Source organism: Eptatretus burgeri, chromosome 12 (genome assembly GCF_056783735.1).
Source record: "Eptatretus burgeri isolate ZD-2024b chromosome 12, Ebu_testis_v1, whole genome shotgun sequence".
In the NCBI taxonomy this organism is placed as follows: domain Eukaryota; kingdom Metazoa; phylum Chordata; class Myxini; order Myxiniformes; family Myxinidae; genus Eptatretus; species Eptatretus burgeri.
In genome coordinates this window covers 95,977,887-96,004,386 of record NC_140972.1, presented here as the reverse complement: position 1 = coordinate 96,004,386, position 26,500 = coordinate 95,977,887, and the positions used below count along the sequence as shown (strand labels likewise).

Below are 26,500 nucleotides of genomic sequence, written 5' to 3'. Positions count from 1 at the left end.
TGGGGAAGATGAGTGGAGGGTTCATGGGGAAGATGAGTGGGGGGTTAATGGGGAAGAGTAGTGGAGGGTTCATGGAGAAGATGAGTGGAGGGTTCATGGGGAAGATGAGTGGAAGCTTCATGGAGAAGATGAGTGGTGGGTTCATGGGGAAGAGTAGTGGAGGGCTCATGCAGAAGATGAGTGGAGGGTTCATGGGGAAGATGAGTGGAGGGTTAATGGGGAAGATGAGTGGAGGGTTCATGGGGAAGAGGAAGATTTGGAGGGGGGTGATTTTGTCAAAAAAAAAATTTTTTTTTACTGAATCAAAACGGTTTGAATAGTTCTTCATAACCTGAATTGCAGCAAGTTCATGATTTGAAATGGACGAGAAGAATGTCGTTTTGGTTGCAATTTGTGACGTCATACTTGGTGCATTCATAGTTCAGATATGGAACGTGTGGTTATTAAAGTATATATGTACACTTGGAGCCTCGTCTCATTTGGGTTTCATCATCCGTCCCAATTTGGAACAACAAGACAGCTCGGTATACTGGAAGATTAAAATCGATAGATGACATTTTTCTCTCTCAAAATGAAATCGAGTGTAAAGAAACAAACACCTGATTCAATCCGAATGGCACTTCGGGGGTTATTTTCATCCTGAGCCGTTCTGGCCCAGAGTCAAAAGGTTCCTGTGATCGACTGATGGTGGCTTCACTCAATGGGTTGGGTAGATCTCGGCGTGGGAGATCCACAATGGGCCCCCTGCCACCTTCGTCCCGTAGAGGTGTGTTCGATGGATCTATCTTTCATTGACAGACATCCAAATGTCTTATCGAGCAAGGACAAGGCAACACTGCCTCGTCATCCAGACAAGTGTTTCAAAACACCACCCTGAAGGACAAGCTGGTGTTTTGGACCAATTCCTTAGTCCCAGCAAACACGTCACCTTAAATAAACCAGAAGGGCACTCGGTAGAGCGCACACCTCTGCCGGGTGAACAGTTTACGTTTTGTATCCACTGATAGGTCGGATCCGGATTCGGACCTGAACCAAAATCGAATCGCCTTGTTCTTGTCACCGACCCAACTCATGCACCAAGTTTTGTCATAACTCGTCCATAACTTTTTGAGACGTAACGCGATATATCGGGGAGTGTCGGAGATCTGGGGAGAGAGAAAGGAGATGAGGTGAGGAAGAGCTGCATGGGTACTACTGGAGAGTTTGCACACAATGTCGAGGCGCATGGAAGAGTGAGACAGAGTTAAATTCCTGCCATGTAGTTAAGTTGCTCTGCCATATCTGCTGTTCTTCCTTAGCTCCAATTGGTTCTTCTGACCACGTCCTTGTTAAAGTGGACATCTCTCTGGCTGTCATCAGAGAACCACCTCACCGCCGTCGAGTCTGGCATTTCACTCAAGCCGACTGGCAGGGTCTCCGAGCAGCCATCAAACTTACAGACTGGTCTCCTATCACTACTTTCTCAAACATCAACTCATCCTGGGAATTCTTTCAAAGAAACTTGCTCTCCCTCATGCACAGATTTATCCCCTCTCGTGTTCAGTTGTCTTACCCTTCCTCCCGCCCTTGGTTTACTGAAGCTTGTGGTGAGGCAGTTGTCCTGAAACAACTTGCCTTTGCCTCATGGAAAGCAAACCCAACTGAGGGCAATCTCAGTTCTTTCCACAAAGCTCGGAACAAGTGTGTATCTACCCTCAGGAGAGCCAGAAAACAACATCTTTCTCATCTCAAGTCTGAACTCTCAAACCTCTCTCCCTCCTCAAAATCCTGGTGGCGTTTAATCAAATCTGTTTCTGGTGTATGTTCCCCCTCCATCCCCTCCCTTACCTCAAATGGCCGCACTGCTAATTCCACACGTGATAAAGCTGAATGTCTAAACTCGGTGTTTGCAGCTAAATCTTGTGTCCCAAACCCATCACTATCTCTACCCACTTTACCCAGTCGCACCCAACTGTCCCTGGACTCTGTGTCCTTTTCTCCTGACAAGGTGGAGAGCTTGCTTTCAAACCTCGAGTCAGATTCTGCAACCGGTCCAGACGGCATCAGCCCACGTGTCCTCAAAGCCTGCTCTTCTGCTCTTGCTCACCCTCTCTCTGTTCTATTCACCCTCTCATTTTCCCAAGGTCATCTGCCATCTGCTTGGAAATCTGCTAACATCACTGCCCTGCATAAAAGGTGCAAAAACAGATCCCTGTAACTACAGACCAATCAGCCTTCTCCCAATCATCAGCAAGGTTATGGAATCCATCATTGCTTCAGACATGAAATCCTTCCTCTTCTCCAATGGCTTGATTTCCAATCATCAATTTGGTTTCAGACCAGGTCACTCTACCCTGGATATGCTGCTACTGCTCTCCCATCAATGGATGGAGGTCCTCAATGCCAGACAGGAAATCCGAGCCGTATCCCTGGACATATCACGTGCTTTTGACACAGTCTGGCACCCTGCCCTACTCACCAAACTCTCTTCCCATGGTATTCAAGGCCATCTCCACTCATGGCTCGCAGACTTCCTCTCCTGTCGCAGTCAACGTGTGGCCCTAAATGGAGTTCTTTCATCCCCTCTTCCTGTGCAGGCTGGAGTTCCTCAAGGTAGCGTTCTGGGCCCTGTTCTTTTTCTGGTTTTCATCAATGATCTCTCGGACTCTCTGGAAAATCCTCTATTTCTCTTTGCCGATGACTCCACCCTCTGCCGTACCATCTGTCATCCCTCAGACCGGCAAGCAGCAGCTTCTTCGCTCACTGCAGATCTGGATAAAATCACAAACTGGTCCAACACGTGGAACATGTCTTTCAATCCACACAAATCTCACACTCTCACTATGTCTCTTCGAAAGGACCGTTTACAAAACCCCCCATCCACTTTCTCAACAATCCTCTGGAAGAAGTCTTTTCTTTCAAGCTTCTGGGTCTCACTATCTGCCATGACCTTTCCTGGGAAAGTCACATTTCCAACCTCGCCTCAAAAGCCAGTCGCCGACTGGGAATCCTCCGTCGTGCAAAGTCCTTCCTCGGCCCTCTTGAGCTCCTGACTACTTACAAAGCTTTTGTCCGTAGCCTGATGGAGTACTGCTCTCCCCTCTGGGCTGGTGCTCCTGCCTCCCACCTTTCTCGACTTCACGCTGTCGAAACCAGGGCTTTTAAGATCATTGGCATCTCCCGCAATGAAGCTGAGTCTTTGGGCCTCTCACTCAATCACCGCAGGTTGGTCGGTGGTCTTTGTCTTCTACCGACTCCTCTCCAGCCTTGCCCCCCCTGCTCTCTCTGCGATTTGTCCCAACCACATTTCCACAGGGCGCTCAAGGTCCGCCAACAACCCCCTTCTGGTAAAACTACCAAAATCACGAATCACTGCTCATCTTCACTCTTTCATTCCTCTTTTTTCCCGCCTTTGGAATAAACTTCCTCACTCTATTCTTTCCCATTCTTCCCTCCAGGCTTTCAAAACAGCTGTTCACCACCACCTCTTATCTTCCCCCATCCAAATCCTCGATCTTTTCTACCCCCGATAATCCACCCAAGCCCACTTCCTTCAATTCTCCTGCTTTCCTTCCTGAAAGTCCCTGTAATGTCCATCTTCTCCTCGCCATGTTCCCCGTCCCATCCCCATCCCTCTCCCTTCCACAGTTCACCTGTGTCTGTTCCCCAATGTTTTGTCCCTTCCACTCCCACCCCTCTTGTCTCATGCCTCCTTGCTGTGAGTTGTGTGTTAGCTCTCATACGAGCCTCGACCAAGGTATACAAAAAAAAAAAAAAAAAAAAAAAAAAAGTTAAACAACACGTAGTAAATGGATGACCTCACTACTGGAAGGATGGACGATGCCTGTTGTGCTGAAACTCGCCACGAAGGTTCCAACATTGGAGATCCAGTGTCGGGGACAAGTGAAGCCAGCTTTGTAAGTGCTGCACTACACCAATCCACCATAAACTACCAAATACGATCAGTATCAGGGACTCCGTGTAACTAAAGGCAGGCGCACATCACCCAATCATTGGCATGGAATGATCCAGTGTGCGGCGTCTTCCGAGATGCCTGTGCTGACTCAGTCTGGACAGTGTGACAGTATTTGATTTATAAGACAGGGTTCAATATGAAACATGGCTGCAGTCAATCAGCTTGCAGCCACAAATCGTGCGCTCGTTACGGTTGGGATTTTGTACGTTCTTTTGGCCGTTCCTGGTTAAGTTGTGTGGCGGTGCTTACGCAGGATACGAGTTGTGCTTTGACTCAGCACTTCGTCTTCTCTACATGGTCTGAGGCTCATGGAGGACCCGATTGCTTCGTTGAGCCCCATCTTTACGTGGGGTCAGCCAGGTAAGGATTTTTGATCCGAGTTTTTCATGAACTGGCTGGCGAGGACTGACGCCGGCGAGGGATCTTAAACGTCCACCGATAAATGTTAGCAGATGGGACACCCGGCTTAACGTCCATCTGAGTGACTGTGCACGTGCTGACGCAACGTCCTCCCTACAAAGCACCATTCGGACGGCTCATAGTCAGGTGGAGAATCGCATCTGAGCTCACAGGTAACCGTGCTACCTCTGCACCATTCTGTTGGACCCAAGGCTCATGAAGGTGCATGCTCAGTTATACAGGGTGTCCACAAAATGTTGTTCCGCTTTTAAAATTTCATTACAACCAAACAAGACCATGTGGACATCCTCACAATCATATTATTAACTCGAACTGCACTCGGTGGAGTGCAAACCTCCGCCAGCCTCAACAGTTTACCTTTTGTATCCCACTGATGGGCCGAATCCGGATCCAGATATTCCCCAAAATCGAATCAATTCTGCCTTGTCATAGAGTGGAGGGTTCTGCCTTAGGACATGTGACACTAAGGACATGTGACGTTTGTGTTATGCTAACACCCAACGTGTCCACCAAGTTTCATCCGAATATGTCCAGCAAGTTTCATCCGAATATGTCCACAACCTTCTGAGATATCCTGCTCACAGACAGACAGACAGACAGACAGACAGACAAAAACACAACCTCAGTGCATCTTCCATAAGGTAATAAGGACATCAGGGGACATCGGTGTAGTTTATATGAATTGATAAAGTGATTTATCGGTCGTTGACAATATTTGGGATTGGAACATGAAATCCTAACGGCCATGTGCTCAGATGGGAACGTTAAACAAACCGACTTCCAGAAACCTTCTGTGCCTTTCCAGCGGTGTACTCTTCGGATTCCCAAATTTTTGTCCTGTGTATTCGGTAATCGTGCGATTTGTACAATATTATGTCCTGTTGAGGAGCCAGGGTCATGTCCACATTGGTCGTCCGTTGGTCCCATGCTGTTCCCACCTTTGGGGAGTTATTTGTGAAATCTAACTGATTGTCACTGAAACTCATTTGTGTTGACTTTGGAATCCACATTTTCCACTGGGGTGGCACCCCACCTTGTGTGCCGTGGTTCACAAGGTCACGCCGCTCGAGTTTGATCAGAACATCCAGACCATTTTTCTCATATTATCACTTGGAATCGGGTTATGTGTGCCGGATGTAAGTTAACTCACCTGGTGATACGCCAGGTTGGAAGCAAGACCTTACCTCGCATTGCGATGCTGACTCCGACGTACTCAAAGATGCTGATGAGGAGCACGCGCCCATGACGCATCGTCATCATCTCCACGTAGGACCGTTTTATGAGACAATCTTGAACTCGCGACACCGCTCTCATTTCTCCAGGGAAAACATAGACCCCGGGTATTGCATGCCACTTGACTATACCGATGTAACGGGTGTCTGTACCTTTGACACCAAGTCATAAGCTTGTTTTGAGTTTGATAGAGAGCAACCTGCAAATCGGTGAAGCTCCCATCGACATCAATAATTAATCTGAGTATGTATTTCAGGCCGACATGAGAACAATACAGTGGAAAGCCACCGCACCGTTCAGGAAGAATGAGTCGAAGCTGCTAAATGAGCAGGAAAGAACCACTTTGATAAAAGGTTTTCCTGACCGCATTGAGCAGGCTGACATCATGAGAGATCCTGTGCAACCATTCCCTCCTGCAAGTCCATGGTAATCACCTGTGTATTCGGTATTACTATAGGTACAGGTGTTAACCATTCCCTCCTGCGAATGCAAGGTAATCACCTGTGTATTCAGTACTACTCTGGGTAGAGGTTAACCATTCCCTCCTGCAAGTCCATGGTAATCACCTGTGTATTCGGTATTACTATAGGTACAGGTGTTAACCATTCCCTCCTGCGAATGCAAGGTAATCACCTGTGTATTCAGTACTACTCTGGGTAGAGGTTAACCATTCCCTCCTGCTAGTCCATGGTAATCACCTGTGTATTCAGTACTACTCTGGGTAGAGGTTAACCATTCCCTCCTGCTAGTCCATGGTAATCACCTGTGTTTTCGGTTTGACTATGGGTGGAGGTTCACCACTCCCTCCTGCTAGTCCATGGTAATCACCTGTATATTCGGTTTGACTATGGGTGGAGGTTAACCATTCCCTCCTGCTAGTCCATGGTAATCACCTGTATATTCGGTTTGACTATGGGTGGAGGTTCACCACTCCCTCCTGCTAGTCCATGGTAATCACCTGTATATTCGGTTTGACTATGGGTGGAGGTTCACCACTCCCTCCTGCTAGTCCATGGTAATCACCTGTATATTCGGTTTGACTATGGGTGGAGGTTCACCACTCCCTCCTGCTAGTCCATGGTAATCACCTGTATATTCGGTTTGACTATGGGTGGAGGTTCACCACCCTCTCCTGCTAGTCCATGGTAATTACCTGTATATTTGGTTTGACTATGGGTGGAGGTTCACCACTCCCTCCTGCTAGTCCATGGTAATCATGTGTTTTTGGTTTGACTATGGGTGGAGGTTCACCACTCCCTCCTGCTAGTCCATGGTAATCACCTGTGTTTTCAGTTTGACTATGGGTGGAGGTTCACCACTCCCTCCTGCTAGTCCATGGTAATCACCTGTGTTTTCAGTTTGACTATGGGTGGAGGTTCACCACTCCCTCCTGCTAGTCCATGGTAATCACCTGTATATTCGGTTTGACTATGGGTGGAGGTTCACCACTCCCTCCTGCTAGTCCATGGTAATCATGTGTTTTTGGTTTGACTATGGGTGGAGGTTCACCACTCCCTCCTGCTAGTCCATGGTAATCACCTGTGTTTTCGGTTTGACTATGGGTGGAGGTTCACCATTCCCTCCTGCTAGTCCATGGTAATCACCTGTGTTTTCGGTTTGATTATGGGTGGAAGTTCACCATTCCCTCCTGCTAGTCCATGGTAATTACCTGTGTTTTCGGTTTGACTATGGGTGGAGGTTCACCATTCCCTCCTGCTAGTCCATGGTAATCACCTGTGTTTTCGGTTTGACTATGGGTGGAGGTTCACCACCCTCTCCTGCTAGTCCATGGTAATCACCTGTGTTTTTGGTTTGACTATGGGTGGAGGTTCACCACCCTCTCCTGCTAGTCCATGGTAATCACCTGTGTTTTTGGTTTGACTATGGGTGGAGCTGGAGTGAGCACCACTCTTTCTTCCGGATTGCACACAAGCAAAAACCACTTTCCGCTTCCATTTGAGCCGTTAATTCACTCGGTAGGCAAATGATACGCAGGTCCTGCGAAATGCCTTGACCTTTGCTGGACTACAACTTCAACTACGACTACGACTCTACATCCTCTTCCTCCCAGTTTTGAAACTTTAGTCTTGTTTGTACCTTTGCTGTCTATGTTAGCCGGTGAAGTTTTACTTTTGTCGGAATGTTGACACACTTGCATTAAATGGTGTCCTTCACATTTTTACTGCTCAGAGGCGTGGGATTGATAATAACCGTTTGTTTGACTTTTGATCAAACCTGGAGGTGGAATCAGCAGGTGTTTAATGAATGACTTTGATTTGTCTTCAGGCCAAGGTACATGTGCTTGTTGTGTGTGCCCATCCATGCATGTGTGTTCGTTTGACAAGATACTCTATTTATCATCATGGACTTTGGTTTTCAGGATAAAGGATATGTGTGAAGCTTTTTACGAATATAATGTGGATTTTAAAAAGAACAAAACAACCTTTTTGTCCATAAAAAGATGTTTCTCAACAGAGAAATCACAGGTGTTGTTTCTAGGAAATAATTTTTGGCCTTCGTGCCTCGGTACACGTGTATCGTTTTGAGAAGCTTTCCATGCCCATGTAACTGCCGTACTTCGGTCTCTTTTCGGAAATAATTTTATATATATATTTTTTTTACTAAAACCTGATGATATTGGAGGACTTTTTAGTTTAATCACATGGAACAAGGGTGTACGATGTGAGAGGGGGGCACCCTGGAAAGGGGGGGGGGGTGGTCACCCCCTCCCTCCCAGCTTGCTTTCAGTTTGGGCAGAAAATTATCAGGATGACAAAATATCGTGAGCTGACAGAATGATCACAGCCTGTGATGTAAAAACTCACGTGAATTGTTATATATTTGACTACGAGCAAATACGACCCGTCGCTTCGCTCACGGGGGTTATTAAGGAGGGGGGTTGAGAGGGGGAGGAAAGGTAGAGAGAGTAGGCAGGAGGGAGGGAGGTAGGAAAGGGGCGGTGGAGGTGGGGAGGGTGTGTGTGTGAGTGAGAGTATGAAAAAAAAAAAGAAGACAGAAAGGTGAGTGGTGGAGGTGGGGTTAGTAAAGAGAACGATATGTTATGCTAAATGACCAAACACACACACACTCAAACAAACTCATGTCAGAACAGCTGTACACACAACGACACAATGGAGTTTGTAAAGTAATCCGCCGGCTCGTCTGCAAAAACATTGGTATCCCAGTTCCAGAGAAATTGTGGGAACATGAACCAAAAGTAATCACTGAAAAAATGGAAGTACCTTCCGCTCACGTTCGACCGAATGATCCCATCGAGAATTGGAATTGGAATTCCAGATGAGGTATTGTCATCATGCTCCGTCCATCCGTCCGTCCGTCCTCTTTCGACTTCTGCCTAACCGCTGGGCCGATCCGGCTGAAATTTGGCAGCAACGTTCCGCTCCTGACTGGCAAAGGGGATTGCAAAGCTCGTTCCAGTCACTTGACTTCAAGTTGGTCAAAATGGTCGTCTTAGTAAATTCCTTCAAAAATCTTCTTCTCCAGGACCCACCAGTCAGAATGCTATGAAATTGAGGTTGCAACATTAGGACAGGTCCAGTGGTCCTATTTTGACACACACTTCACTGCTGCTCCCAACAAGGCCTCCTTTGTTTTCTTCCACTTCCCCTCGACTCGTTCCTCTGTAGCCTGAATTTTCCTCATCCTCTTAACCTCTTCCTTGAATCTGATTGCATTGGCTCCATGTAGCCTCCACACCATACCTTGATGTTCTTCTTACTCTTCCTTTTCTGATGTTACCTATTCTTGACCAGCTTCCAATCCAATACTGATTGACTATATTTGCTCATTACTGCCTCCTCTGGCATCAATTTACAAACCAGGATGAAACATTTATCCCTCTGTCACAAGAAAATCATTGATCCAGCTCTGGTAGGATCCACTTTAGAAGCATATTGTTATGGTTTTGGGGGACTGGGGCTATCATGAGGGGGGTTTCTCAGACCCACTTCCTGACCTCCGAACCTGAAGTTGTCAGTCACGGACAACTCTACGGCCAATCGGGTTGAGCAACCGTGGACACCGGTCGAAGCCACCAATCCGTGCAGGGACCTCGCTCTTGACAATCGTGTTACCTTATTGGTGGTTTGGTTACTTTAACTAGGGAACCACGCTCTTGACCCCACACCTTGTCTACTTATTATGTATGGCCAAGCGAAACCCTGGGTGGAATCGGCTACCCGTTGGAGCGAATCAATGGGGCAATGGGGATGAGGGGTTTCCCTCATCTCGTATACAAAGGGAAGGGACCTACTGTATGTGTGGACACACATGAACGAAATTACTCACTAGGAAGCCAAGTCATTTCGGATCATTGCTATCTCCTGCAATGAGGTTGAGTCTTTGGGTCTCTCACTCTCTCACCGCAGGCAGGTCGGCGGTCTTTCTCTCTTCTACCATCTCCTCTCCGGCCTTGACCCGCCTGCTCTGTCTGTGACCTGCCTCCCCCCCCCCCAACCCATATTTCTGCAGGGTGCTCAAGGTCCGCCAGCAACCCCCTTCTGGTAAAAGTACGAAAATCACGAATCACTGCTCACCTTCACTCTTTCATTCCTCTTTTTTTCCCCAGCTTTAGAACAAACTCCCACACTCTCTTCAATCCCACTCTTCCCTCCAGGTCTTCAAAACAGCTGTTCACCACCATCTCTTATCTTCCCCCATCCAATGCCTCGATCTTTTCGACCCCGTTAATCCACCCCAAACCCACCTCATTCAAATTCCCTGCTTTCCTTCCTGAAAGTCCCTGTAGTGTCCATCTTGTTTACCCCGTGAACCCTGCCCCATCCCTTTCACAGATATCCTGATGTCTCTGTTCCCCCACTGTTTTGTGCTTCCCTATCCTGCCCTCTTGTGTCCTGCTCCCCTTGTTGTACATTCTGTGTTATCTCTTGTATGAGCCTGGACATTGTATGTAGAAATATAAAGAAATAAAAACTCGGGATTCCCGAAACGATGAATGCAACTCCCCGGAGTCAGTTTCCACAACAGGAACAATAGCTTATGTTCCTCTCTGAGTTTGTGACAATGCATATGAGAAGTTCCAAAACTTCTGCTCTCTTAAACTTCATTTAACTGCTATTAGCACTGCATGTGTTACATGTGTGGGAGCCTTGGTGGTGCAAGTTTCTGTCTACGTTGTCACTGATATAATTATTATTCGCCAACAAGTGATGAAACATGTCCGACGGCTGAGGTTGACATGTAACATTGGAATGTGCTACTTGTGAATATCTTGCAGCTTGAAATGGCAAAGGGCTTCTTCATGGTTGCTTTATGCAGCATTATTTTTTTTGATGAGGATGTCAGCGTCAATGTTGCATTTAGGGACAGAGTTGCTCCTTTTGGTGTGTGTGTGTGTCAGTGTCATCTCCATATGTGGTTTTCAGAAGGTGGAACGGAGCCCTCCGAGGTCTCAAAGTATCCATGTGTGTGTCTTGCCCATCTTTGTGTACCTGTCCTCTTTTGGGGCACGTGGGATACTCGTTTGGGTTTGATGGTTCTTTCCAAGTTTTTCACTTCTGCAGCAGCAGCCCCCTTTTTTTTTTTTTTTTTTTTTTTTCTTGCATACAAAGTCAAGGCTCGTGAATGAGCTATAACAATGAATGGATCAAGATGCAACTGAACAAAAGGAACAGCAGAAAGAGGGGTTGGGGTTGGAGGGGGTGGGAGGTGAGCACTAACAGCAGGGTTGAGGGATAAAATAGAGGGAGACTTGGACAAATAAGGGATGTGGGGAGGAAATGAGGGATGTGGGGAGGATGCGCGGGGTGGACATGGTAGACACAATTTTGATGGTTCTTTGTGGTATTCCTATCTAAATACGTAGGCCATGAAGTCATGATGCTGGAATGCTCAGGTTTAGATCCCATTTACTGTTTTTTGTCCGTTATCTTCTAACGTCCTTGTCATGAATGTACAAGTACATTGATGGATCTTCGTGTCATTGTACAACATCTAATGAGACAGACGTACAAGCAGATCGACGAACGTGCATCGCAGTGGAATTTTTTAATTTTTTTTTTTAATTTTTTATTTAATAACCTTTTAAAGGTGTCTGTTTTGAATTCTCTTTCATTTCGGTATATTTTCGTTGACGGAGCCATCATGCGTCACGTGCTTCCACATGTGATTATAATTGCCTTTTATTTCTTCCTTGCGGTGGCGAAGATAGACGAACGTGTAACATTTGAAAGCATTTGTTTTGATTCATGAATGTCAAACCAATTAATTGATGGCATCGATGCGAAAATAGTCCCGATTTACAGATCTTCATTTCCAGTCTAATTCATAAAATTGGGTCTTTGCCGAAGGTGTGGATTTTTTTTTTTTTTTTAAATCATTTTTATTCGAGACATCAGGTCCACGTGGAGGTGTTAGAATGTGCACGGTTTGAACAATTTGTGAGACGAGGCTGAGTGTGCCGTGAGCAGAAGAACTCTTTATTTTACCCTCAAATTACTGCAACGGCTGATAAGAGAACAAGCATCCCTTCAAGGCCACAAGGGATGGATGGCTCAGCTTCTCTCCAGCACCTTGCTTGAGATATTACTTTTTAGGTGATAGAGGGAGAGAACGAGGGAGCGAGGAGAGAGAGAGAGAGCATGATTAACGAGGAGTGGGGAGGGGCAAAAGGAAGAGGAACACTAGGAGGGGGGAGAGGGAGCAGAGATGGAGAAGTGGAGGAGAAGCGGGGAAGGGAGGAGACGTTGCTCACAAAGATCACCAGTGGAGTCCAATAACAAACACAAAGTCTGAGATACAATGAAAGCGAATGTGGATTTTTTTGTTTGTTTTGGTAAATAGTGAAACGGTAATATATTCGCTGCACTCTCTCTTCCAAACAGGAAGGCAGTAGCTTCATGTGATGAATGCATTTTTTCAGATGTGGCTTCACAATCGATTTTACATCACACATCCAGCAACTTTTCATTGGTACGTGTGTTTGTGTGCGTGTGTGTGTGTCTGATTTTTATTTTTATTTCTATTTTTTTATGTACTTTGGGAGAGATACGAAGGATGTGAGAAGCTCCACCTTAAAAGCTGATAAAAAAAACTATAAGGGCACTCCGTAGAACACATACCTCCACCAGGCTGAACGGTTTACCTTTTGTATCCCACCGATAGGCCGGATCTGGAACCAGACCTGAACCGACATCAAATCACTTTGTTCTGTTCACCCACCCAACTCATCCACCTCATTTGGTCATAATCTTTTATCCTTTAGGTTCTCCGAAATTTCAAAGCAATATTCTCTAAGGTTATCGAATGTAACGGTGATACCATTTTATCATCAATGGTGAGCTTTTCTTTCAGGATGCTGTCATGGAAGAAATTGAAAGCCTCCTTCATCCGCTGAAGGTCGTACTTGCCCAGCTCGGTTTCTCTTCGAGCCTCGTGAACACTTTGTTTTCCTCGAAGAGTCACTCACTGATGGTTATTCTGAAGCAATGAAGATGAGACTCACCAGCTTCAGATCAAGGAATGTTTTTTTTAATGATCTAAAAGGCAAACAGCTCCTACAGCTTTACTTGCATTTCCATGAGAAACCTGTATACGTTCTTCTTCCGAGGTGTCACGAACAACCTTGTAATTTTGTGGAACAGCAGATATTGGTCCCGTCTTGTAAAACAGTGATTTGTACATGGAGCACTGGGAGATAACTCGCACTTCACGTATCCAAATCGTCCCTCATATATCCAAAGCTGGAGCACATCAACAATGACAACTACTCAATCTCCCATGACTTCGGAACTTACAAGAACCATCCTCCTGTCAACACAGATCGATACAGTGAGCCAGGAAGTGTACCGAAAGAGCAGCTGCTTCTTTCTTTTCAACCCGAGTAGTCCCTCCATTTCTTGTTCTTTGCATGTTGGCGGCATCATCATATCCCTGACGACGGCAGTTGTTCAGAGGAAGGAACTGATGAAATCATGAATGTCAGTGAGAGTGCTTTCATCATTACTGGTCACTGACGTCATCCCAGCGGGGTCTTTGTTGACAATATAATCTTCTCCCAAACCACCATGTGCATAGTATAGAGCCAGTTGTTCCTTGTTGATATCTCTCTCTCTTTCTCTTTCTTTTTCTCTCTCTCTCTCATCATCTCCAACTAAACCAAATGGGCAAATGCAAAATCTTTCGTCGGTGGATGCAAAGCTTGGTGGCCGAGTTGTACAAGTTAATTGATAAGAGGTTGGGACGTCTAATGTTTTTCACGCAACACCCGATGAAATTCTGCAACGTCTTCGGAGTGCAATTTGATTTGCTCAATGAAATTCCTCCTTGTACATATTTTCAATGGATGGCTAAATCTTGCTTGCTCAGGTATCTCGGATAGATGAGATGCATTAGAAAGTGATACCTGTGTCTCTTGATCCTGTCTATGTTGCTATGGCAAACTTCCAAGACTGTTTGTTTGAACTGTTGTCTTCCCTCTCATAATTTATCTTGGTGGTAGTCTTGCTGCGTTATTCGCTGGCAGCGTGTGTCGAGTGGCCAACTGTGCTGGGATTGAGTAACACTGGCATGTTTTAAGGGCTAACAGAGCCATTGCTCACACCTTCAACACAAGAAGCAGTAGCAGCAGCTGCAGAAAGAATGCAAAATTTGACATGAAGAACTTAGGAATAACTAAAAATCACACAGTGCCTCCATTACGAAAAACCCAAGTGGTAAATGACAAATTAAATTTCATTCCTCTTTGCCAGCCCCTCGAATATGAGACTAAATCGGTTCCGCCATTGGGGAAGACTTGCCCACACAGTCCTCTTACACATCCACACACACTTGCCAATGCTTCACAAAGGTTATGGTTGTCCACATAATAATATTATGTCGGTTGGTTCCTGATCCTTCCTGCACTGCCCCTTGTATCTCATTGTCATCACTGAAGTTTCGACATCGAGGAACTTCCATCATCAGGTAAAACATGAAAATCCAACGACGTAAGATCTGGACGAGGACGTCTAAATGAGGAGAGTGGGGTCGTACTTCAAAAGCAAGCTCCATTCTTGCCCTCGTCGTGTGTGAATTTGTTGTCCTGTTGAAGAATGATGTCATGATACTCCTCATAACATACTCTCTCTACGTCATGATATGCCTCATCAAATACTCTCTCTGCATCATGATATGCGACAAAATGGATCACCTGCTTCGTATCACTGGATAAGACTCGGCGTATTCTCAAATGTGTTCGTTTGAGTTAATCAGTGAGCATTTTGGCATCCAACCCAGACCTTTGTGGATTGTAATGTCCACTGTATTGTGAGACAGACATACAATGGCAGCTGCAGGTAGTGGACAAAAACATGGAAACAGTACCACACAGGTGTGGCCCATGGGTTAATTAAGCAAATAACATCCCTGCATGCTTAGGGTCTTGTATAAACATGGTGCACAGGCCTGGTTGGCTATAATTATGGCGAGCAAGGCTGCAAGAGGAGACCTCAGTGACGTTGGAAGAGAGGTGATTGTTGGGGGCACATTTGGCAGGAGCTTCAGTGACAAAGACAGCTCAACTTGCTGATGTGTTCACGAGCAACGGTGCCTCAGGTGATGTCGGCATGGAACTCCGAGGGAAAGACATCAACAAAGGGCAACAGTGGGCAGGAGCCCCTACTCCAAGATTGTGATGTCCTTGCCTTTATTTGAAGTACAAGGCAAAGCAGGAGTGAAACTGCAGATCAATTGACTGTAAATTTCAACCTGGGGCACGAGCAGCCAGTTTCATCAAAAATGGTCCATGGAGAACTCCACAGAGCAGGATACCATCATCCGGTTGCAGTGCACAAACTGCTCATCACACCTGGCAATGCACGTTTGCAAGTCCATTGGTGCAAAGAGCACAGGGAATGGACTGCCGAGCAGTGGAGAAATGTGATTATGGTCAGATGAATCGTCCTACACCATGTTCTTGACAAATGGATGAATGCACATGTGTTGCCAACCGAAAGAACTTCACAACCCGAAGTACTGCAACTATTTGGGACACGTCTTCATGGTGGTTATATCCCACAACGCAAGTTGGTGGCCAAATCTTTCCCCATTCTTCCCTGCTGCCCAGATTTGTCAGGGCAGCGCGGTCATGGTCAGAGTGCTGATTAGTTCCTATGGACAGGCCCTTTCCCTCTTGTCTCCTTTCTCTGTCTATTTCTTTCTCTAACTCTGTCATGGCCCTGACTTTGTGAAGGCGGGAGTATGCCATCCTGGATGTGGGGGATCTCTGGGTCACTCCTGGGAGATTGATCGGCTGTCTCCATGCCGCGGGCTTGTTCGAGAGAATGTCTGGGACTATAGAAGAACAAGAACGACAACAACTTTGAGTCCTTGGTTCCAACAGTAAAGGGTTCTGGTGGATCTGTAATGTTGTGGGGTGCAGTCATTTCCAAAGAAGGCAAGATCAATGCCAATCACTACGTAATGTTAATGAGTGATCATTTTCACCCCGTGTTGAAGCATTTCTTTCCTGCCGGGAGGGATGTCTTCAAGGATGACAATGCCCCCCCAGGATGACACAGAGCACGTGTGGTCGCCCAATGGTTTGATGAGCATAACACTGATATTATCCATTTGTAATGGCCTTCTCAATCACCAGATCTGAACCCAATCGAGCATTGACGGGATATTCTGGTACGACGCCTGAGACAGCGTTTTCCACCTCCATCAAACAGGTGTGAGTTGATTGACTTTCTTGTGGAAGAATGGTGTCGCATCCCTCTTGCTGAATTGCAGACATTGGGGGACTCTTTGTGATGGCACGTACAGGCCGTACTGGCCACACGTGGTGACCCAATGCCCTATGAAGGGACTTTACATTGGTGTTTCCATTTTTTTTTGTCCACGACCTGAATATCATCTAATGATACACGCCAGTCCATCGATTCAGGCTACGTTGTCCTCAGTGGCAGCAGATATTGGTCGCTGAGTTCTTTGTTCATCGCACACACTCACTCGTCATTTTTTTTTTGAAACCATTCGCAACATTCGTAGATATTTTTCCATGATACACACTTTGTACCATATTGTGCCGCCATTCTCCTAAGAATATCACACCTTCACTAAATCAAAAACCAGATGATACCTCGCTTCTCCATCACAAACTCTTGCAGTGGGGCAGCCATCTTTACATTGTGATGATGATCACCACATGCGGGGGAAGTTGGGTACTCAGTGGTCAACAAATGACTCAAATTTATCCTTGCGTATGGCACATAATACACTTGTATTACACACATGCACTACTCATGAGTAATATTCACTTTGTTTATTGACTTGCTCTTGTACCTGTAGTAAAGTGCTGAACGAGGTTGCTTGATTTGAACACGATGCGTGTGATCACCACATTGCTTGGATATTTCCCTGCGCACCCGAAGCGAAAAGCGGGGTTAAGCGATTGGTTCATGTCCGTCCATCCATCTTATCAGTTTATGACCGAGGAACAACTTGTTGAAATGGAATGTTATATTTTGAACATGAATCGGACCGCGAATAGGACGATGTCGGCCGTTTTACCGTACTTTGGCTCTGAATTTGTCCCGACCACACATGCGCAGAGAGGAGTGAGATAATACAGGTATCACTCCGTCTGCCTACCTGACAATCAAACAAAATTGAAAATCATTCCAAGCGGGAAACTAACTGTTAATAAGGACATCATAAAGGACACAAACAACAGGCACGAAGAACTAATGTCATGTAACAGACACTGGAGAAAATGGCGGTTAAACCCAGAATTAATTTATTTATCCGCTTTTAAAATTGTTTAAAGCTTTATTTAAATTAAGTTATATACTTGAAGACTGTGGAACATAAATTGCCTTCATAATACTTCCAAGAACCATATATATATATATATATATATATATATATATATATATATATATATATATATATATATATATATATATATATATATATAAATATAAAGCGTGAGAGGTTGTGGCACGTCAGAGGGTGAGCAAGGCACTGCCAAAATGGCTATGTACGTTACCGATTGATGCTGTATTCCATGATGATCAACATAGTGTGACGTATAAGACTGCTTCAGTAGCGCTAAGCTTACGGATTTTTTTATTTGAAAACCACGAGCAAGTTGCCCGTGCCTGCACGGGATTCTAAACGGGGTAGGGATAGATTAGGCAAAAATACAAATGGTATCTTGTATCATCAAGCCGCCAATCTGGAAGCAACAATTCGCATTTATTGCCACATCTGATGCAATTCAAATGCTCCAATGGCAGCGAGGCGCTCCATTTGAAACTATTTGTTCAATATCTGTCGCTTTTTTGATGCCTAGGTTCCGTAATTACCTTCGCATTCTGCGAAAGGTTATGTTTTGGTCGGCGTGTATTTATTTATTTATTTATTTATTTATTTATTTATTTATTTATTTGTAATCTTGTGATTCGTATAACTCAAAAAGTATTAAACCGAATTGCATGAAATTTGGTGGGATGATTGGTTATTAGCCAGGAAGCATTCGATTGGATTTTGGGATCATTCGGGTCAAAGGTCAAGGTCACGAAAAGGTCAAAATCGTCTTTTTACGATAACACGGTCAATTTTTATTCAATTTGCATGCAACTAACGCTAAAATGTTCAGAATTCAACGCCTCATCTTGTGATATGCAATATGACACAATGACGCCCATACTCTTGTTACCGGTTAGGGGTCAAAGGTCAGGGGGGTCACGACCTTGAAAAATATGCGGTTTTTGTCATAACGCGGTCAATTCTTGTCTGCTTTACATGAACCCAGCACCAAAATGTTCAGAATTTAATGCCCAATCTTGTGACACAATGACGTCATAACACATGTCACCGGTTGGGGTAAAATGTCGGGGGGGGGGGGTCACGCCCTTGAAAAATATGCAGTTTTCGGCATAACTCAGTCAATTCTTATTCGATTTGCATGAAACCAGCATCAAACAAGATTACCTTCTCTTGTTGAAACGTTGTATTCACCGAGCTTGCGAGTGAAGACGCGCCAAAACGACGTGAGTTGATTGTTGTTTAGTCCGTAGCCCCCAAAAGTCGGGGGGGGGGGTCATGACATTATAGATATGTGGTTTGTGTCATAAGACCATTCATATGAAACCAGTTCCCCACACTCATACCAAGAACAAAAAAGTAGTGGCGGCGAAGGTATGCGCTCTATGAGTGCCCGTTCTAGTTAAAACTTGTGTTTGTGTCAAAGCCGGAGACCAATTCCTCCTTGGAGTTTTCTTCTCCATGCATGTGTTTTTTGTGTCCTGTTGTTGTTGTTGTTGTTTTTTCTGTTCTGTCCTGATCCGTTCAGTGTGCTCGCTCTTCCACCAGCGTCGGCAATGTATACAAAAAATAATTAATAGTAGGATTATTTTATTCAAATTGAAGCATATATCCGAACATTGATCTACTGCACGCTCAGCAATTTCACAATGAATTTCAAACACACAAAGAGTTTGTTTGTAATTTTAATATCTTTAACGGCTTGGTTTTGTAAGCAACAAAGTTTCAAATTGCTTTAGAATGTTTGGCTTTCGTCAACACAAAACACAACTAAAAGGGCACTCGTTAGAGCACGTACTTCTGCCACGTCATGCCTCATCCACGAGAACATCTTGTGTTTGCTTCTGGGTCTCACTATCTGCCATGATCTTTACTGGGAAAGCCACATTTCAAACCTCACCTCCAAAGCCAGTCGCCGACTGGGAATCCTCCGGCGTGCAAAGTCCTTCCTCGGCCCACCTGAGCTCCTGACCACTTACAAAGCTTTCGTCCGCAGTCTGATGGAGTACTGCTCTCCCCTCTGGGCTGGTGCTCCTACCTCCCACCTTTCTCGGCTTTACGCTGTAGAAACCAAGGCATTTCGGATCATTGGTATCTCCCGCAATGAGGCTGAGTCTTTGGCCTCTCACTCTCTCTCACCGCAGGCTGGTCAATGGTCTTTCTGTCTTCTACCGTCTCCTCTCCAGCCTCGCCCCCCCCCGCTCTCTCTGCGATTTGTCCAAATCCGTCCACAATTTTTTGACCTACCCTCCCTTCCCCCGCCCCTATTTATCAGTTTAGCCCTTTCTCTCAATGCTGAAAAATCACTTTAAAATTCTAGTAGTCGGATCCGCATCTGGATTTTCACCAGAATCCAATCAGTTCGTCCTTGTCACACACCGAACCTGTCCACAAAATTTCATCCGAATCCGTCCACAACGTTTTGAGATATCCTGCACACAAACAAACAAACAAACAAACAAACAAACAAACAAACATGAAGACATCATGAAGAGCACGATACTTGCAAAATCCATGAAACAAATTTGACCTCAAAAATAATTGCTGGTTGAATTTAGTGACCTGGTATATAAATCATCTTCAAATTTCAAGTCGATGAAAATTGAGGATTTTAGAAATACCACCTTAGTTGTTGACCTCGTCTGGTGTTGGCTCAGTGGTTAGGGTGGCGGCTTGGGATCCTCTGGTCCTGAGTTCAAGCCCCGTTGGCTGCGGAATTAATGCACCAGGAGGTTGACTCAGCCTTTCATCCTTCCGAGGTTGGCAAATGAGTACCAGTGTACTGGTAAGGGGGACACTGCATCAGCGGCATAGCTGCGTCCCAACCAATGATGCAACCAGCAGCCACAGGCTGCACTCGATAGAGAGAGAGAGAGAGTTGTTGACCTTTTGACCTCAATATGCTTCTTCCTTATGACAAACTCTACCATGTGGTGAAGTTTCATGAAGATCAGTTTGAAATTGTGACCTGTATGCGATAAACAGACAGACAGACAACAAAATCGACTGACCAATAAAAATCTTCGATTTTGCAAGTCACAAACAGATAGAGAGGGATGAAAAGATAATCTCCTTAACCTTCGGTGGTGGAGGTAATGAAAATGTATTATATTTCATGATGGTCTGAAGATGTGGGGAAAGGGGTGAGGAGGACATGCCAACTCGGGATGGGAATCTCAGGGATCAAGGGGTGGGAAAGTTGAGAAGTGGGAGCTTTTGGATGCCAAGCTCAAGAGTGGGAGGTTGGTTGTGGGAAGTTCAGGGTTGAGATCTTGGGGATGGGTAGCGCAGTGATTGGATGCGGGGGCGTGGGAGTTTGGGGATCATCATTAATTTCGTGTGCAGGATGTCGCTGTTGGTTTGCATCATTGCTGAGGCGCAGCTGTGTGGCTGATGCAGGGCCCCCTTTAGGTTACAGCAGGAATTTGTCATTTTTTCAGGATCCTGGTGATAGCTCGCCTACTCTTCAGGACACCGTGGGATCTTTAACATCCACAAACTAATATCAGCAGACAGGACGCCCAGTTTAACGTCCATCCGAGGGATGGCACGCACAGTGATGAATCACCCTGCCTGTGAAACACCCGGATGGCAGTTTATAGCTGGGTCGGGATTCAAAGCCAGGGTGGACAGCTTAGAGGCGAGTATGTGCTCGGGGATTGGATCTTTGGGATTCGAACCTATGTATCGGGAGCAGGGATCGTAATTGAGGATGGGTAGCTCAGGTGAAGCTCAGAAGTGGGAGGCCCATGGGTGTGAACCTTGGAACATCGAAGGTAGCTTGATATGAGGTGTGTGAGATAGTTCCTAATGACGGAGGAAGCTGGTGCACGGATGGAGGGATTACATGCCTTTCTCATGTGAACACACATCCCATGTGACCCCGACGGGGTCTAATTGGTTGTTCCTTTGATGCGTCGATTAATGAAACAAACGATGTCACGTGCAAGCCGTCACAATTGATCAGAAACATCATGGGCATGTCATTTGTACTCGGCGAGCTCGTCCTGGGGACACCAAACAAAATTAACGCGTCCATTATCCGCTGACCCATCAGGTGACCCACGGCAGACGTGGGGGAGAAGTACCCGATGCTGTTCCACGTGCCGTTTGTGTGCATGGGTCACTGCTGCGTGACGCGTGTACTGGTTCGGTTGCCTTCCCAATGCTCGTTCGGTCGTCGTCGTCGTCGCAGACGGAGCTCGAATCGCGTCGTACGGAGCACGTGCATGCCGATGACAAAACGCGTGACTTGAATGTCGTTTGGAGCGTAGTTTGGGAACACGCGATCGGTCTCGTGCGATGTTCCGCCGACTTGGGACACCGTCCGAGTACCCACGACTCCCTCGCCTTGACACTACCCCCGCCCATCCCCGTGCACTCGTTGCCTGGAGACGCTGCTATTCGCGTGGCCCGTGACGCGCGCGCGGAATTCCATCCCGTCCCAACGGACTCCGCTAACCCGCGTCACTCGTTCCGACGGCGCGTCCCGGGACGGCCTTGGCTCTCGGCTCAATCCGCGGGACCTTTCGCACTGTACGGCGTGCCGGAAACCCGCCGGGACACTGACACCGGGACGCCGAACTTTGGGTCCTTGCAGCGTGGGGACGCGTCGCCCGGAACTGCTCACGGCGGGGACTTTGCCTTCCCTGGTGCCGCGCCCTTTCCCTCCTATCCCGAGAGGCTCGGAAGCGGACGCTGCGCTTCGAAGGAACGACGAGGCAATCAAGGTGTGCGGCGGGACATGCTTCCTGGACGCCATCGCTGATCGACATGCCCGAGCTCGCTGTGCCGGTGGACGGAGACCCCGATTGGACTCTGCGCCTGGTGAGCGCTCTGCGTGGCCGTCCGTACCCGCTCGTGCTCCGCACGTCTATACCTGTTTGAACCTGTACGTCCGTACGTACAGATCTCCTCCACTAAGTGTTTTTCATACTTTTTCGTTTTAATTTCCCATCTTTGGGAAAGTCGTGCTGCGAGTGATGCGCAGTGGGCTACTGATCGCACCCGGCGTGGAATCTCAGTCTGTACGCGCTGCACGCAACCCGCACCGCACCTGCACGCACTGCACCCGCACGTACACCCACCGCACGTAATCGCACGTTTATTTTGTGACAATTCGATTGCAAACTTTAAGATGCGGAATCCGTCGCACGTTTTACAACCGATACAAATGATCCCCCCCGCTTTCGCCTGGCCCAGGAATGTGCCATGTACGGCCGAAGGAGGGTCATGTAAAGGAGGGGGGGGGGTTGGGGGTTGGCGGTCAGTTATCGGATAATCCACATATCCTTGGTGTCTGCAATCTTCGTCCCACGCGACAGGACAAACACAGAGACCAGAATAGCCGCACCGCGAAGCTGTTCACCGCACGGCAAGCAGAGGCACGGTGTGCACCGTCACGCACTATGCGCTCCCTCTCCGTGCCATCCGCCGACGCAGCCTCCTAATGAGTTCCTGGCGTTCTCTGCGGGCCTCGACCCCCGACTTCCTAGGACCGACCCTTCCATGTCCCCTTTCGCGTGACCTATCCCCCCCGCCCCCTCCACTTTCACTGATCCCTTGAGCAGCGACCCTCCGTGCCCACCCACATTGTTGACCCGCCCGCGTGCCGCAACCCTCTCTGCTCGTGACTGCACGAGAAACGTTTTAATCACACGCTGCTGGTTCGATGACATGTGGCCCAGACATAACTTTGGACAATTGGCCGCAACGTTTGGCACTCGCTTTGCTGTATCACGATAAGCCATTGGCTGTTTGTGGGGTGTGTCATGCCACTTACGGGGTGGCGGTGTACGGCTTGGGTCTAGTATATATATATATATATATATATATATATATATATATATATATATATATATATATATATATATATATATATATAAATATATATATATATATATATATATATATATATATATGTTAGCATAGGACACATTTTTGCAACCGTGCTGTCATCAACTCTACCCTGGCGGTGATGCAATTGACTACCCAGGAGGTTAGCTGTGTGATGTGTTTAATTTGGGTGTGTACGTTGTGGTGTGTGTCATAATGTAGCTTGTTACATCATGATACTCCTTATCACATGCTCTCTCTTTATCATGATATTCCTCATCACATCTTATCACTACGTCATGATTCTCCTCATCACATACTCATGAGATCATGATACTCCTCATCACATACTCATGAGGTCATGATACTCCTCATCACATACTCATGAGGTAATGATTCTCCTCATCACATACTCATGAGGTCATGATACTCCTCATCACATACTCATGAGGTCATGATTCTCCTCATCACATACACATGAGGTCATGATACGCCTCATCACATGCTCATGAGGTCATGATACGCCTCATCACATACTCATGAGGTCATGATACACCTCATCACATACTCATGAGGTAATGATTCTCCTCATCACATACTCATGAGGTCATAATTCTCCTCATCACATACTCATGAGGTCATGATTCTCCTCATCATATACTCACGAGGTCATGATTCTCCTCATCACTTACACATGAGGTCATGATATTCCTCATCCCCAATTCTCATGTCATGATACTCCTCATCACATACTCTCATTATGCCATGATTCTCCTCATCACATACTCATTATGTCATGATACTCCTCATCACATACTCTCATTATGTCATGATACTCCTTATCACATACTCATTAGGTCATGATACTCCTCATCACATACTCTCATTAGGTCATGATACTCCTCATCACATACTCATTAGGTCATGATACTCCTCATCACATACTCTCATTATGTCATGATACTCCTCATCACATACTCTCATTAGGTCATGATACTAATCATCACATACTCTCATTAGGTCATGATACTCCTCATCACATACTCTCATTATGTCATGATACTCCTTATCACATACTCATTAGGTCATCATACTCCTCATCACATACTCTCATTATGTCATGATACTCCTTATCACATACTCATTAGGTCATGATACTCCTCATCACATACTCTCATTAGGTCATGATACTCCTCATCACATACTCATTAGGTCATGATACTCCTCATCACATACTCTCATTATGTCATGATACTCCTCATCACATACTCTCATTAGGTCATGATACTAATCATCACATACTCTCATTAGGTCATGATACTCCTCATCACATACTCTCATTATGTCATGATACTCCTGATCACATATTATCCTGGTGTTGGCGCAGTGTTGAGGGCAGTGGCTTGGGATCCAAAAGGTCCTGAGTTCAAGCCCCATTGGGTCACTGAATTAATACACCAGGGGGTTGACTCAGCCTGTCATCCTTCCGAGGTCGGCGAAGTGAGTACCAGTGTACTGGGCCGGTGTATACCCCAGTTAAAATAGGTGTACCATATCCCTGTGTCGTAAGAGGGGACCAGGGTTGCGTCAGGAAGGGCATCCGGCGTAAAACATCTGCCAAATCACAATGCGGATCATACGGCTGTGGCGACCCCGAAAGGGAGCAGCCGAAAGAAGAAGAAGAAGACTCCTGATCACATATTCTCATTATGTCATGATACTCCTTATCACATACTCATGAGGTCATGATTCTCCTCATCACATACTCGTGAGGTCATGATACGCCTCATCACATACTCACGAGGTCATGATTCTCCTCATCACATACTCGTGAGGTCATGATACGCCTCATCACATACTCACGAGGTCATGATTCTCCTCATCACATATGACTCATGACTACCCAGGACTATTCATGACTACCTCACAAGGTCATACTCTCATTATGTCATGATACACCTCATCACGTACACATGAGGTCATGATACTCCTCATCACATACTCTCATGAAGTCATGATACTCCTCATCACATATTCTCATTATGTCATGATACACCTCATCACAAACACATGAGGTCATGATACTCTTATCACATACTCATGAGGTCATGATACTCCTCATCACATACTCTCATTGTCATGATACACCTCATCACATACACATGAGGTCATGATACTCCTCATCACATTCTCATGTCATGATACACCTCATCACAAACACATGAGGTCATGATACTCTTATCACATACTCATTATGTCATGATACTCCTCATCACATACTCTCATTATGTTCTGATACACCTCATCACATACACATGAGGTCATGATACTCCTCATCACATACTCTCATGAAGTCATGATACTCCTCATCACATATTCTCATGTCATGATACACCTCATCAAATACACATGAGGTCATGATACTCTTCATCACATACTCATGAGGTCATGATACACCTCATCACATACACATGAGGTCATGATACTCTTCATCACATACTCATGAGGTCATGATACACCTCATCACATACACATGAGGTCATGATACTCTTATCACATACTCATGAGGTCATGATACTTTTATCACATACACATGAGGTCATGATACACCTCATCACATACTCATGAGGTCATGATACTCTTGTCACATACACATGAGGTCATGATACACCTCATCACATACCCATGAGGTCATGATACTCTTATCACATACACATGAGGTCATGATACACCTCATCACATACACATGAGGTCATGATACTCCTCATCACATTCTCATGAGGTCTTGATACACCTCATCACATACACATGAGGTCATGATACTCTTATCACATACTCATTATGTCATGATACTCCTCATCACATACTCTCATTATGTCATGATAATCCTCATCACATACACATGAGGTCATGATACACCTCATCACATACACATGAGGTCATGATACTCCTCATCACATACTCATGAGGTCATGATACACCTCATCACATACACATGAGGTCATGATTCTCTTATCACATACTCATTATGTCATGATACTCCTCATCACATACTCTCATTATGTCATGATTCTCCTCATCACATACTCATGAGGTCATGATACTCCTCATCACAACCTCATGAGGTCATGATACTCCTCATCACATGCAATGTCATGTTAAATGTTATTGTACCCAGCTGTTACATCATAATGGATATCATTGCATGCGATTGATACGTGTGAATGGATCTCATTATTTACTCATTACATAATGATACTGCCAATA

The 26,500-nt window shown here is 45.8% G+C and overlaps 1 protein-coding gene and 1 long non-coding RNA gene across 24 annotated transcripts in view; one reads left to right on the top strand and one right to left on the bottom strand.

Moving 5' to 3' along the window:
* The window catches only part of LOC147016189 (peroxisome proliferator-activated receptor gamma coactivator 1-alpha-like), a 238,036-nt gene that overhangs the window by 103,911 nt on the left and 107,625 nt on the right, over positions 1 to 26,500 (top strand). For 3 of the 23 annotated variants that reach the window (XM_085848991.1, XM_085848990.1, XM_085848995.1), the window contains exon 1: positions 21,661 to 22,225. The exons of 18 other annotated variants lie outside the window; for them this stretch is intronic. In XM_085848991.1, coding sequence (XP_085705117.1) covers positions 22,172 to 22,225 — 54 coding nt within the window. In that variant the 5' untranslated portion in view covers positions 21,661 to 22,171. Of the gene's footprint in view, positions 1 to 21,660; positions 22,280 to 23,336; positions 23,397 to 26,500 lie in introns of those variants that run through there. 2 more of the 23 variants (XM_085849002.1, XM_085849000.1) reach the window with 2 other exon arrangements.
* Positions 13,118 to 19,598, bottom strand: LOC147016190 (uncharacterized). Its single transcript, XR_015050054.1, has 3 exons — positions 19,299 to 19,598; positions 16,913 to 16,987; positions 13,118 to 14,216 (listed from the first exon to the last, which is right to left on the bottom strand). It is a non-coding gene; the product is annotated as an uncharacterized LOC147016190 (long non-coding RNA).